Source organism: Cryptomeria japonica, chromosome 3 (assembly GCF_030272615.1).
Source record: "Cryptomeria japonica chromosome 3, Sugi_1.0, whole genome shotgun sequence".
NCBI lineage: Eukaryota > Viridiplantae > Streptophyta > Pinopsida > Cupressales > Cupressaceae > Cryptomeria > Cryptomeria japonica.
In genome coordinates, this window is record NC_081407.1 from 231,867,189 (window position 1) to 231,880,953 (window position 13,765).

A 13,765-nucleotide genomic window follows, 5' to 3' on the forward strand; every position below is an offset into this window, starting at 1 on the left:
CTCAAACAAGCTCCCAGAGTTTGGTATGAAAGAATTGACACCTATCTTTCAAAGCTGGGTTTCTCTAAGAATGATGCAGATCCTAATCTCTACCTCAAAAGAAATAAAGGTGATATGTTAATATTAATTTTATATGTTGATGACTTATTAATTACAGGAGATGATCACCTAATAGATCAATGCAAGAAAGATCTATCCATAGAATTTGATATGAAAGACTTGGGGCTTCTTCATTACTTCCTAGGATTGGAAGTATGGCAGAATTCTGATAATATTGTACTGAACCAAGGGAAGTACACCTTGGACATATTGACAAGATTTGGAATGCTAAACTACAGACCCATGACCTCTCCTATGGAAACCAACTTCCACAAACTTAAAGAAGCAGCAGCAAAATCAAGACCTACTGACCCCACTCAATACAGGTAGATGATTGGGTCCCTGATGTATCTAGTAAATACAAGGCCAGATATCTGCTATGCTGTTAATGCCTTAAGTCAGTTCATGTGTGAACCTAAGGAGATACACCTGGTTGTAGTAAAGCATATAATGAGATATCTACAAGGTACCCTAAAGCTTGGTCTTAAATATGAAAAGGTTGACATAGATCTACATGGATTTACAGATTCAGATTGGGCTGGCAGTGTGACTGACAGAAAGAGCACTTCAGGGTGCTGCTTCAGTTTAGGATCAGCCATGATATCCTGGATCAGCAGAAAACAATCTTCAGTAGCTCAGAGTTCCACAGAGGCTGAATATATTGCAGCTTCAATGGCTGCCCGAGAAGCAGTATGGCTAAAGAAATTGCTCGTGGAATTATTTGGAGAACCTATGAAACCTACAGTCATTCAGTGTGATAATCAAAGTTGTATAAAACTCTCTGTAAATCCAGTATTTCATGACAGGTCCAAACATATTGAGATTCCATATCACTATGTACGAGATATGGTTGACAGGAATGTGATAAAGTTAGAATATGTGTGTACAGGAGATCAGACTGTAGATATTCTGACCAAACCACTTTCCAGAGTGAAAGTTGATCACTTCAGAAAGGGTTTAGGTATGATAGAAAGGTAATCTGCTTTGTAATCTATGCTTACATATATTTAAGATGTTTAAGGTGTAAACTTCTTTGTCATGTTTGGACTATCTCTTGGCTTCTTGCCACCTGTGTTCATATCTAAGAGGTGATGATCTCTCAGATACTGAACACTTGTATGTAGACATCATAAGGTGACGATCTTATGATAGTCAAACCAGTAATCATGTTGGATCACTGGTAAGTCATGGATGTGCCATGACTATGTTGTGATACAACATTTGTACAAATGTTATTGCATTATCACAACTTGGATATGATGAGAAACTAACCTTTCTCATAGACTTATCCTTAAGTATTGCATGTTAGGCAATACTGATATCATGTGTTAGGTGATATCTTGATGAATCTTACAGATCACATGTTTTGGTGATTTCTCACATGATCAGGTGATGATTCTCTTACTTTTATCACATGTTAAAATAATACTTTATGTCACATGCTCAGGTGATGTTCTTCTATTTTGTATCATATGTCTTGATGGTACTTCTCATGTATAAATGATTTTTGCTGATTGACATTATCTTAGTTATAAAAAGGAAATGTGATGCAGGTTGCCTTATCTATCTTCCAAAGCTAAGAGGGAGTGTTAATGCATGGTAGCTTATGCAAGATAAGATCTTCCTAACCTTCCTTGTTCTGTTATTTATCTACATGCTTCATGTCTGATTTATATTGCATATGATTATCAGATTGTACAAACATTGGCATTAATATGCTATCGGGGTGTTAACCCAATAGCATATTAAATGCTATAAGTTATCGGGTTAAAATCGCCGATACATACTTGCTATCTGGTGCAGAAACATTGGCACCAATTCACATCTATTATCGGGCTTAATTACATCAAGCATATTTGTTATCGGGTTTAATGAATACACCGTTTCATTTGGCATTAACATTGGTTAAATGCACCAGTTGGATTATATTCATCGTGCACTTTGAATATCGGTTTTTTTATGAACCGATTCATTATATTGACCAGTCATTATATTATGATATGCTATCGGGGGTTTTTGAACCGATAATCAGCATTGTGTTAATGGTATAATTGTAAAGGCACCGATCAATGGGTGCATTGATCGGTCATGCCTAAAAGGCATGACCGGTCAATACACCAATTGACCGGTTGCCTAAATGATATATATGCCAATTGAATTCATTTGGAGAAGACATAGAAAATATTAAATGATCTCTCTCCTTCAGACCTGCAGATAAAATCAGACTTATTAGACATTGACATAATTCCTCATATCCATATATAGCATTCATAGTTCATAACTTGTTCTTAAATTAAAATTGATATAACTTTACAAAAACTTGATTAAGAGAATAAAAAGTGAATTAGCACACATCATAGTGTCATATGTCATATGATATATTGATATATAAAAATTAAAAGTCCATATTCATAATCTAACAATTTTTTCTCTTGGACCATCATGATTCTAAGGTTTGAGCTTTTCTCACCAATTCACAATTTTTTGGTGAGTTGCTTGAGAGTTTTGGGCAATGTCAACCATTACTTGGTGGTGAGTAACTCACCATACTTTGTTAGTGTATGAGTGGTTGTGCACAAAAAGGTTACTCCCCTTGTCTTTTTATCTTGCATACAAGGGAGTCTTGTAATTTAATGTTGAATATTGCACTTGCATTGGGTGACTATATTTTGACAAATCTGGGTGATGGATTTCCAGTGCTAATGTAGTGTTATGCTAGGTGTGAGCTTATTTCACAACAGAGTTGACTTTAGGTACTCAACCTGAAGGCATGAGGATCATTTCTGCTAAAGCAACTCGGGAAGATTCACATGGTTAGGGTCTGGTTTCAGATTGAAATTAACCATCCTTGTTGTTAGTTGATATCGGCAAATTTAACGATGTGAAGAACCTGAGATTGGTCGCCCCTCGTTCTTAAAACTGCTGGGTTGAAGATCTTCCTGAGACTTGCATTTGATGGTAAGAGGAGACATGAGCCAATGTGGGGGAGGTGTATGGACCCTGACAAATAGCTAGTGGCCTTGGCGTGCAGGTTTGGAAGATCCTCAAGGGCTGTCATTCCAGTTAGCATTAAACTTGAACGTTTAAGAAAGAACTCTTCTCATATATATAGTTTCAAGTGAATGAAGTATTGATATTCTTGTTTATATGAAGCATTTTCAATATGCTATGAAACTAGTGCAAATTTGAAGTAAACAGCAGAAACATTTCATTTTCCTAAAACATACAAATCTGAAACATATTTTTCTGCAACAAGAAAACCTTAAATTCTCAGCAGTATGGAAAATGTTTGACAATATGTTGATAAGGGAAATAGCAAAAATTTGGTGAAAATCTGTGTGCTTTGGCCTATGCGTGTTTTGAAAAGCCTAATTTAGTTGACCCTCCCTACAACAAATGCTAAAATTTATAAGTGCTAGTGTGTTTAATGGGTCCCCTATTAATTATTTTTATACATGAGGAAAATTGTCATTAGTGTGGTGACTACTCTTGAAGAGACTTATTCACATGGGTCAAATCAACAAAAAATTAAAAGCAAACTGAAAATGCTTGTGAAAGCTTTCAATCTCCTGACATAAAACACAATTCATTTCCATATGGTTTTCATTTTCTCATCTTCAATAAATTTAATATATTGTGTTTTATTTAGAGTATCTTAAAAACAAAGTTTGTTGAATTTGGTTATTTCATCAGATTTATATGGATTTTTTTGGTTTTTGCAAATGAATTACACTGTTTGATGAGGTCATTTTCTTGCAGCACTTGACTTCTATGGTGCTTTAAGATCCCGCACATATGATCGAATTGTTCTAAAGGTATTTTTCTTTACCATTTTTTTGGAAATTTCTCTTTCAGAAGCTGTTGGAAATCACAATATGAACATTGCAACCAAATAATGGATTTACATCCAATATTTATTTCTTGAGATAGCATGATATATAGACAAATGATATACTTTATATCCAATTTTTTTAATCTATCAAGATTGATTGAGTGTTAGTATGGAGGTGTGTAGGTTTGAGTGCAAAAGTCTCTTCAAGAGTAGGCACCACACTAATGACAATTTTCCTCATGTATAAAAATAATGAATAGGGTACCCATTAAACACACTAGCACTTATAACTTTTAGCATTTGTTGTAGGGAGGGTCAACTAAATTAGGCTTTTCAAAACACGCATAGGCCAAAGCACACAGATTTTCACCAAATTTTTGCTATTTCCCTTATCAACATATTGTCAAACATTGTCTGATCATCTGTTAATCCAGGATATTTGGCCTATGTTCATAAATCATTTGCATGTAAACCTACACACTAATGACATATGCACTCAAACCTACACACCTCCACACTAATGACAATTGCATGTAAACCTACACAAAAGGATCTTCTCATGTTATCACATATTTTCAGGTGCTGAGGATAAAGCTAAGATTTAAATTTTTGCTATTTCCCTTATCAACATATTGTCAAACATTGTCATTAGTGTGGAGGTGTGTAGGTTTGAGTGCAATTGTCATTAGTGTGTAGGCTTACATGCAAATGATTTATGAACATAGGCCAGATATCTTGGATTAAGAGATGATTAGAATTTAATGCAATGAATACCTTTAAATACAAGGAAATAACGACATACCATACAAATTTGTGTTAGTTGATCCTAGGCAAGAAGGGTATAGGTGGGAGATGTGTGCATGGATAAGGCAAATGTATAGGATTAAGTGCATATAAGTAATAGGAGCATGATAGGGGACGATATATAAAAGAATGTGATGTCCCCATCTATGACCTAATAATGATAGCAATTATGTGATCAAGGGTGGCAGCCTTGATAGCATCCTCAATTAGCTAATAACAATTTGTACATAATACTAATAGTTAGTTGTGTATTTATATCAATTGTAGCATAGAGACATTGTGGAAAATCATCTTATTCCATAAGACTTCATGATTTTCCTATCAAGCATCCAAATGAAGCATAGAGGATAAGATGTAGTAGAGACAAGAAATTTGATTTGCTATCCACTCATGTGCATAATCAAGGAATGAAGACTATAAGTGCATACAATATACTGGTGCATACTGAAGCAGTGATCATAATACTGATGTTACACAGGCACTCATGAAGATCTCTTATATAAATCCATATCGATCATGTTTGAAGACCATTTATTATCAAACATCTATTCTTTATTATCACTGTCATAAGATAACAGAAAAAGTATCATCATGGATCCGATTATGTATATTATCAAGAAGCATATCGCTGATAAGAAGTTGATAAGAAGTTGATAAACCATATTAAAGAGATTAAGGCATCACTAAACTGGTCCAATCTCCATCGAAGGAAGATTAAGACCACTGTAATAAGAAGGCAGAAAGAAGATCAATGCCCAGGAACCCAATCATTAGCAATGCAACCAAAATTAATAGCTATCGCTAGAGGGAGTTGAAATGTATAACCAACATATATCAATTAATGATAACTAACCAGTCCATTGGTTAGTTATCCAAATAATAGTCAATCGTCAAGTTTGATCTAACTAGTTGTTAGACAGTAAGAGGCACGATTTGTAAAGAGGAGAGGTGCGAACAAGGGAAAGGATATGTCTGTTCCAGGTCAAGAGTCTCAACCATTCAAAATTATAAGATATTTAATAATGAATGCATACTCTTTCCCAAAGGATCATCAAATATTGTCTTGTTTTCTTATTTGTATCCTAATCAGATCTGCTCATTCGAGCTTTCTTTGCCTCTGGTATAAGGGGTTGCATACATCAAAGGATTACATCAGAAATAGCACCAAGAATATTGCATTTTTTCCGAGTATAAATCTGAGACAGCATGCATCATCCATCACTATAGGTGAGTAGATAAGTTTATCAGCATAAGACTATTGCCAAATCAGACACAGCTTTCAGAGCATTGTTGCTATCATTAAGGGAGAGGTTTGTAGCATATATTTCACAGTGACACATCAGAAAGAGCAGAAAGCTCTCTGTACTTCTGCAGATTGGACATCTCAACTTGCAAATTTCTTCAAGATAGATCAGAGACAGCAGCATCCAATCAAACCATAGTTGCAGATCAGAGTTCATCCTTGCACACTTACTGTCAATCATATCAGAGACAGCAGTGATACTCTATCCATCCTTAACATAGATTGCATTGCACTAAGTCCAGATATATATAAATCAAGATCATCTTGCATATATCTTAGTATTGAATCAGAAATAGCAGTGATATTGGTTTTTATATCATCATATCACAAGCGGTAATCATTGTGAATCAAATCATTCTTGCATCGAATAATATTGATTATCATTATTTATAAGCATCATTAGAGAATTTATAGAAAGAAGTCTCTTGCAATTGATTTGCAAGTTCATTGCTCTTTAATTTCCTAAGGAATAACATAAGAGGACTTCACAAAGAATGGCATGGATAAGAATGTGGCAAGGGCTAAGTACATAGGGATAATTGTGGGTAGGATACGACGAGGAACTTTAGTTCGCAGAAAATAAAATGGGAAATGGCATGGGTATACAAATTGCACTATGATATATAAAATCTCTCTTGATACATGCACATATTGACAAATGGTTCAATCCTATGTGAATTTGGGCTCATTCCCCAAGCCTTTATCAATTCCCATACAAACATAACCTTGTATATTTAGGCCCACCTTATCCCTACATCTACATGCTCCAATGCATTCATCATATCCACACATTCAACACACTTATCCATACACATACTTATGAGTGTTTTAATTTTTTTTCGCAAGACAACACAAAATGTAATAGTGTGTGAGGTAAAACCTTTCTTCAAATTATAAGAGGAACCTCCATGAGATCCAACTAAACCTAAAACTACATTAAATCAACCCTAGACTAAAACTATAGACATAATATATTGATATGCACACATGATATTGATTAAGTGCATACATTTTTTCCTTGCAATGAAATTGTCAAATATTGAACAGAAAGAAACTATCCAACACAAACAAACACTTCGTCTTCCTACTAGCTAAAACAAAGACTAGTACTTAATTACAAATATGATTTGAAGGAATACATTTGAACATGCAATTCCAAGAATTGAAAGGCTGTGTTGCATGCAAAACTACAACTTTGTAATGTCCCCATCTCCATAGTGTCCACTCGGAGATACAAGTAGCCTATTCCATCATTTTGGAAGGCTATTTTGGAGGCGTCAGGAATGGTCAGCTGGACTAATTGATATTGTGGCCATGTAGAAATAAAAGATTATAGTATTATTTTGATGAGCTTTATAAAATAATATTATAAAAGTCACTTTGAAAAAATAAAGGGAAATTGCACAAAGTGACTTAAGAAAAAGAAAAGGCAAAGTGAATTATGACCGCTTTTGGAGAGGAGCAATTTTTTTAAAAATCATAGAAAGTGATTTTGGGGTCCAGGGTTGTGCAAGGAGGTATTATAAAAGTTATTCTATCACCTCCTATTATGTTGACTTGTGATACTTGAAATTCCTCCATTATCCGCTAGTCTTGACAGGTTCAGCCATTTCTGAGGATGGAAACCCTTGGAAATCGGTGGATTAGACGGAAGCCCAACTCCACTTTGAGAGGTGGATTCATCATTGGGATTATTGCAGGTTTATGGTGATTATGGAGCTTCAAATAGCTAGGATTTGAAAGGAGATTATTATATCAACTAGGGTTTGAAGTTTTTATTGCAGGTTGAAGACAAAACAATTCAAATCTGGAGTTTATAATGGCATTATTTCATCAATGGATATATTGCTAGGGTTTGGAGGAGAAGTGTCTTGCCTGGGAAAGCATTTTGGGGTTATTAGCATCATTCTCTTGTCTGCAGATTTATATTTCATACCTCTGAAATTTCATATCAGAATTAAAGCTAGAAGGGTTTGGTGGTGAATTTATGGGTTGTATTGGCAAATCTTCTAACTGGGGTTTCATTACTCTATTCTCCAGACTTAGCTGCTTTAATTGGAGGAGAGTAGGGTTTGATATTGGCTGCCATATCCTCAGAGTTAATCAGATTTATCTCAGACTTACCTGCAGACATTTCCTTCAGCAATACATGCACTATTTGATGTCATATTGGGTCTACACAAGGAGATAAGCAATTGGGTATGTAAAGAACCCAAATCTTAAGTTTGTTTTGCCTACTATAGGCACATGTTGTGAAAATTACCAGTCTGATATGGTTTGAATCAGACCAGATAAAAGTGTAATCAGACCCAGTTCATTGTTGAATAAAGTGCAAATCGATTGTGGCAAGTTTGTTATTGGTTCATGCAAATATTATTTGTAGTTTCTATTTTTTTCTATATGTTTTGGCATCATTAAATCAGAAATCAAGCGCAAACAAACTCAGAAAACAAAACTCAGACATTTGCATACAAAGTGTTTGAGAAAATGTCAAACCTACATAACTGAAAAATTAAGGGCAGAATAAGCAGGGGTTCTTACAAACTTAGAAAAATATCATTAACACAAAGCTTGAGTTAATCTTATCTACTTTTGATACAATTCTTGAAACTACAAATATAGTAAAACATGTTAGGAATTGCATGCAGAAAATATCAATTATATGTAGATAAATATCAATACAGGAATGAAAAACACAGAAATAATAACAGCGAAGAGACAATATTTAACGTGGTTCAACCAATCTCAGGCTACATCCACCAAATAGAGAGTCCAATATTATTATCCAGAAAATCAAAACCGATTACAACCAGCAATCCCTTGCAACTCAATACCACTGCAAAAATGCTATAAAATTCTCTACCGAAAACCCCTAACCCTTAGCCTTTTTATTAAGACTTATGTCGGTTACAAAATTAGGGTTACAACATGTCAACCAATAGAAAAATAACACCCGACGCCTTTATAAAATAATAAAAGTCTTTTTGGCCTCGCGGGGCGCTGCCCCTCGACCTCGCCCTGTATCACGACAGGGAACGCACAAGGGGCGCTGCCCCCAAACCCCCATCAAAAAATATTGGGGGGAAACCGCGTCGATAGAAGGAGGGAAAATTTAACCTCCAAGTCTAATTAGGCTCCATATAACAACAAAACAAACATGAAGATACATGCTAAATGCTATTTCAATAGCATAATCGTAGCATACACTACGATTCATAAATAATATTTTGTACCCAAAACACTTATTTATAGATAAAAATTAATTGCTTTTAGGGATTTCAGGATAATAATTAAATATCCCAAAACAATGTTTTAAAGACATCTCCATAAGCTGGAAAAAAGCAAAAATAATGAAAGTTAAAGCAAATCTTTCCTAAGAAAAATTCTAAAATACAACCTTACTAAGAAGTCTAGAAGTATGCCCTCATCCATCATCCATAATAGAACATGACAGGATATGACAATTGCCTGGCTAACTGCTGATAAAAGTAGCAAATTACACAAATGGCCTCTGTTATTTGGAAGCAAAACTTCATTGTGAAACTGGTGAATCCTTTGATGAGTACTAGGACTCTAGCATGATGATTTGCCAAATGATTGGTCACTTGAGTCCTTAAAAACCATCAATAATGCTATTGCATATTCTGACTTTTAAATCTGATTGGACGACTTGTTTTGGACGAGAATACCACTGATTTGCTCTTGTGAAATAATAGGACATTGGCCTCTAGAGCTATCCTTGCACAACCAAGACCTGGTGATCCTAAACCATGGGGAGACTCTCTTTCTCTCATTTGAATAGAGGAGGTATCTTGTGATATCTTCTAATGTTGACCTGTGTCATTTTGCAACCAACCAATGACTTCATTTGGGCTCCTACATAAATCTATATACGAGATTGGTTGGAAAGAAAATGTTTGGTTTACTATGGCTTAGGTAAACAAAACTAACAAGTTTCTTGTATAAAGTGGCATCTACTTTCTTGGAAATACAAATCTTTAGTAAGTGTGGCAATGAATTGAAATGGAGTTGAGGAACGTTTGCAATCAATCATGTTCAACTTTTCTAAGGGATCCAATGTATATTTTGACTATGAAACAAATAATTTATAATGAAGTCTACAATCTTGCAAACCAAAAAAATAGTTCAACTCACCCAAGTCACATATATCAAATGCATTCTGTAGATCTAATTTCAAAGTATTAATGAGCTTTATATTAGGATCAATAATGAACAAATCATCCACATAAACCATGAAAAGACTAATCTCACCTTGGACTTTTTTTGTCTAGAGATTGGCATGTGATTTGCATTTTTGAAACCCATGAAGCTGAAAATATGTGTCAATATTCTCATCTAAGATGCCTATTAAAGATCACATAGTGACTCTTTCAACCTATAGATGATCCACGAAACTAGATGGGTGATCCATATAAATCTGTTCATACACTTCAAAGACGTTCTTTACATCCATCTTGTATGTCAACCAAAACTAGCCGCCAAAGATAAACCAATTCTAACAGTACTCATTTTAATGACAAGTGCAAATGTTTTATCATAATCAATACCTTCCGTTTGATTAAAACCTTTAGCAATTGATCTAGCTTTAAATTTGATTTAAATTGATTCTATGTCACCATTTGATTTAAATTTTCTTTTGTAAATTCATTTGGAGCTAGTAATATTTCACCCTTTTGGAAGGGGCAAAACCTCCGCATATTCCACTTTCGTGGCCTATTTCCATTCTTCTTTACCTTTATCTTTTTCATCAGAAATTTCATAAGTTCGAATCTTCTTTGACATAATTGCATTCCCCTATTGTCTTTCTCCATGTTCATAGAGTTCTTGAAATCTCCTTTCTTTTTGTGTAGAAGAATTATTGTCATTGTCATCACTATGCTCTTTATCTAGAAAAGTAGGATCATGATCTCATAACACACTAGCTTGCACAACATCATCATCATCATCAAAATGAGAATCCATGAGGTGAGTTAAATGTATCAAAGGGAGAAAATATAGCCAAACAATTTAAACAATCTTCTTGAAAGACACCTTAACACTTCAGCAAAAGAAGCCATGCTCTAATGCCATGAAAGAGATTTAAAGTAATGTTAATATTTTTAGTAGTGTTCCAGCTAAATAATTTATAACTTAAACTATCACAAGCACAACATAACATAGGAAAATGAAGCACTGCACAATTAAAAATTAGAGCACACTTTATAAAAATGATTTACATTAAAAATAAATAAAAATAAAAACTCCACTTACAAATTCATACAAGAATCGAACTCTAACTTCTAGCTGCTGTTTGATTATTTTCTTGTCCTCAATGGTCAGTTCAAACCTCTTTTTATAGCTTCATATTAGATCTAGAAATATGCAGGTATAGAAGCTTCTAATATTTTAAGATTTCTAGTAGTCTTGACTGTTTAGTTTATTGTGAAATCTAGAATGTTCCTTTTTCTAGACTTGTATTAAGTACAGAACTGATAAAACTTTGGGCAACCTTTTTTTTTGGCCTGTAAATAATTTTTTTCTAGTGCCTCTCTAGTTGAATTCATATGTAACTTTTGAAATTTCCAAACCACGAAATTTTCTTAGCTAGTTTGTTTAATGTGTTAGTGGGTTGAAGACATTGGAGGTGCTGAGAAACTTGGGGAGAAACTTCTTAGAAGGCGAAAGGATGACGCACTTCCTCCTTTCATCCCCCCAAAGGTAATAAGACAATCTCGAATATTTTGGATGACAAAGAAATATCTTCTTTCATGGATGGAAAAAATTAAAATTAAAAAGGGTCACTCATAAATTCTTTCTTAGTTGTTACTTGTTTCATACCTGTCTGTTTCTGTGCATAATAGAAACTAATGGCAATTTTATATCAATGATTTAAGCTTGTTTGGAAGGGGAAATATTCAATTTTGGCAGTTTCAAATTAAGAAAAAAAAAGTTAATCCCACTATACTTCTTGTTAAATTCAGGGCGGTAGATATTATTTTGTGGTAGAATTTCTTAAGAATCAAAATAATGGTATTTGAATTCTCTTGCAAGTGTGTTATATCCCTGCAAACTCTAATGGCAATTATTTTTCCATTATCACCCAAACACATCTGTTAGGAATCATGTCAAACAGTTTGCAGTTCCTTGTGTAGGATGTTTGCTGGATTGTATTGCTTAATTGACATGGTTTAATTTGATACGTTCATGATTACATGTGCACATAAGAGTTTCATATCACCATGACCAGATTTCAACAATGAACGATATAATGTGTAGGCTAAGATTGCTGTCCAGACAGTCACCTTTTTTATAACAGCTCTGCTATTTAATACAGATAAATACAATTCCAATTCTGATCTCATGCTAGAGAAGATTTTGTTGGCAATATTGGCATTGATGTCAAAGTGAATAGTCGAGATCAAGAAGATTGTCATTAATGTCAAAGGCACATGGAAGATTGAAAAGGAATGACACATAGGTATTATATATGTTGTGCAATCTTGCACATGATTATACAAGGAAAGTTCTTGGAGTTAGTTTTGTAAAGGCAAAGCAATTGAGAATTAACATGAATATAAAGATAGTGCTGGAAATTAAAAAGACAAATATAGAAAGACAAAAATAGTAATAGACATAAGAGAATAAGACAAAATAGAATAAGATAAAAGAGAATAAGTCAAAATAGAATAAACAAGATTTTATAAGGCATCAATTAAGATAGAGAATGGATAATGAAAAGGTGGTGACTTTTATAAGGGTTATCTCTCTTACAAGAGATGCATCCTTTCACTAGGATATGAAGATATAAAAGATGTTTGTGAATTAAGGAGAAGGTGTGAGTGATGTGTAAAACATGTAATATAAAATACACAATAGTAGATCCATGGATAGTATGCAAATTTGAGAAAGAAAATATATGGAAATAATTCCATTAAGTTTGTGAAGAAGTGTGATGAGAATAAAATATATAAAAAGATCACAATAAATATTTGAAAATAAATAAAATGTTTAAAGGGTAGTGATTAGTTATCAAAGGTAAATGTAAAGAGGTTGGAAATAGGATTCACAAGTTTATGCATGCAAACAAGGAATAAAACCTAGTTCCAAGCATTACATTAAGGAGAAGGATGAATTCAATTGGCCCAATCTCAAATTGTAATGTCCCCACTTCTCTAGTTGCTATTCAAATGCATAGATTTCCCTGTCATCCATCTCCGTGGGCAAATTCACAATGTAAGGGGATGATTGGTTAGCCAAAGGGGACCAATACTTAGTCAGATTTTACTTTCGTGAGCCATTATAATAATACTTTATAATATTATGTTATAAAGTTACTTCTTCTAAATTTAGAAAAAGTCAATAAAAAGTAACTTATAAGTTGCTTTATCTTGGAATAAGTAACTTTATATTAAAAAGTTACATGGCACATTTCCCTAGGAGGCTTTAATAACTTAAAAGGTGGTTAATAACTCATGATGAAGACCCCCCTCAAGATTGCGCCACTTTAAGGGAGAGGGAGATTCCAAGGAATCTTTAAAAGATGCCACGAGAGAGTTCGATTTAGGGCTGAATAGATAAAGAGCTTGTATGTACCATTTGGGAACAATTGGAGATTATGATTTTTGAAGAATAATTGCATTTTGCAGGTCTGCAACGATTTTGTAGGGTCTGAAATTGTGTTTGAAGGCGAAAATCTTCAGACTTGTGTGAGAGGACGAAATCCCCCT

The 13,765-nt window shown here is 34.1% G+C and overlaps 1 protein-coding gene across 1 annotated transcript in view; it reads left to right on the plus strand.

The window, feature by feature from the left end:
* The window catches only part of LOC131048761 (ribulose bisphosphate carboxylase/oxygenase activase, chloroplastic), a 211,590-nt gene that overhangs the window by 171,654 nt on the left and 26,171 nt on the right, over positions 1-13,765 (plus strand). Inside the window, exons 10-11 of the mRNA XM_057982829.2 lie at positions 3,859-3,914; positions 11,664-11,756. Coding sequence (XP_057838812.2) covers positions 3,859-3,914; positions 11,664-11,756 — 149 coding nt within the window. The remainder of the gene's footprint in view (positions 1-3,858; positions 3,915-11,663; positions 11,757-13,765) is intronic.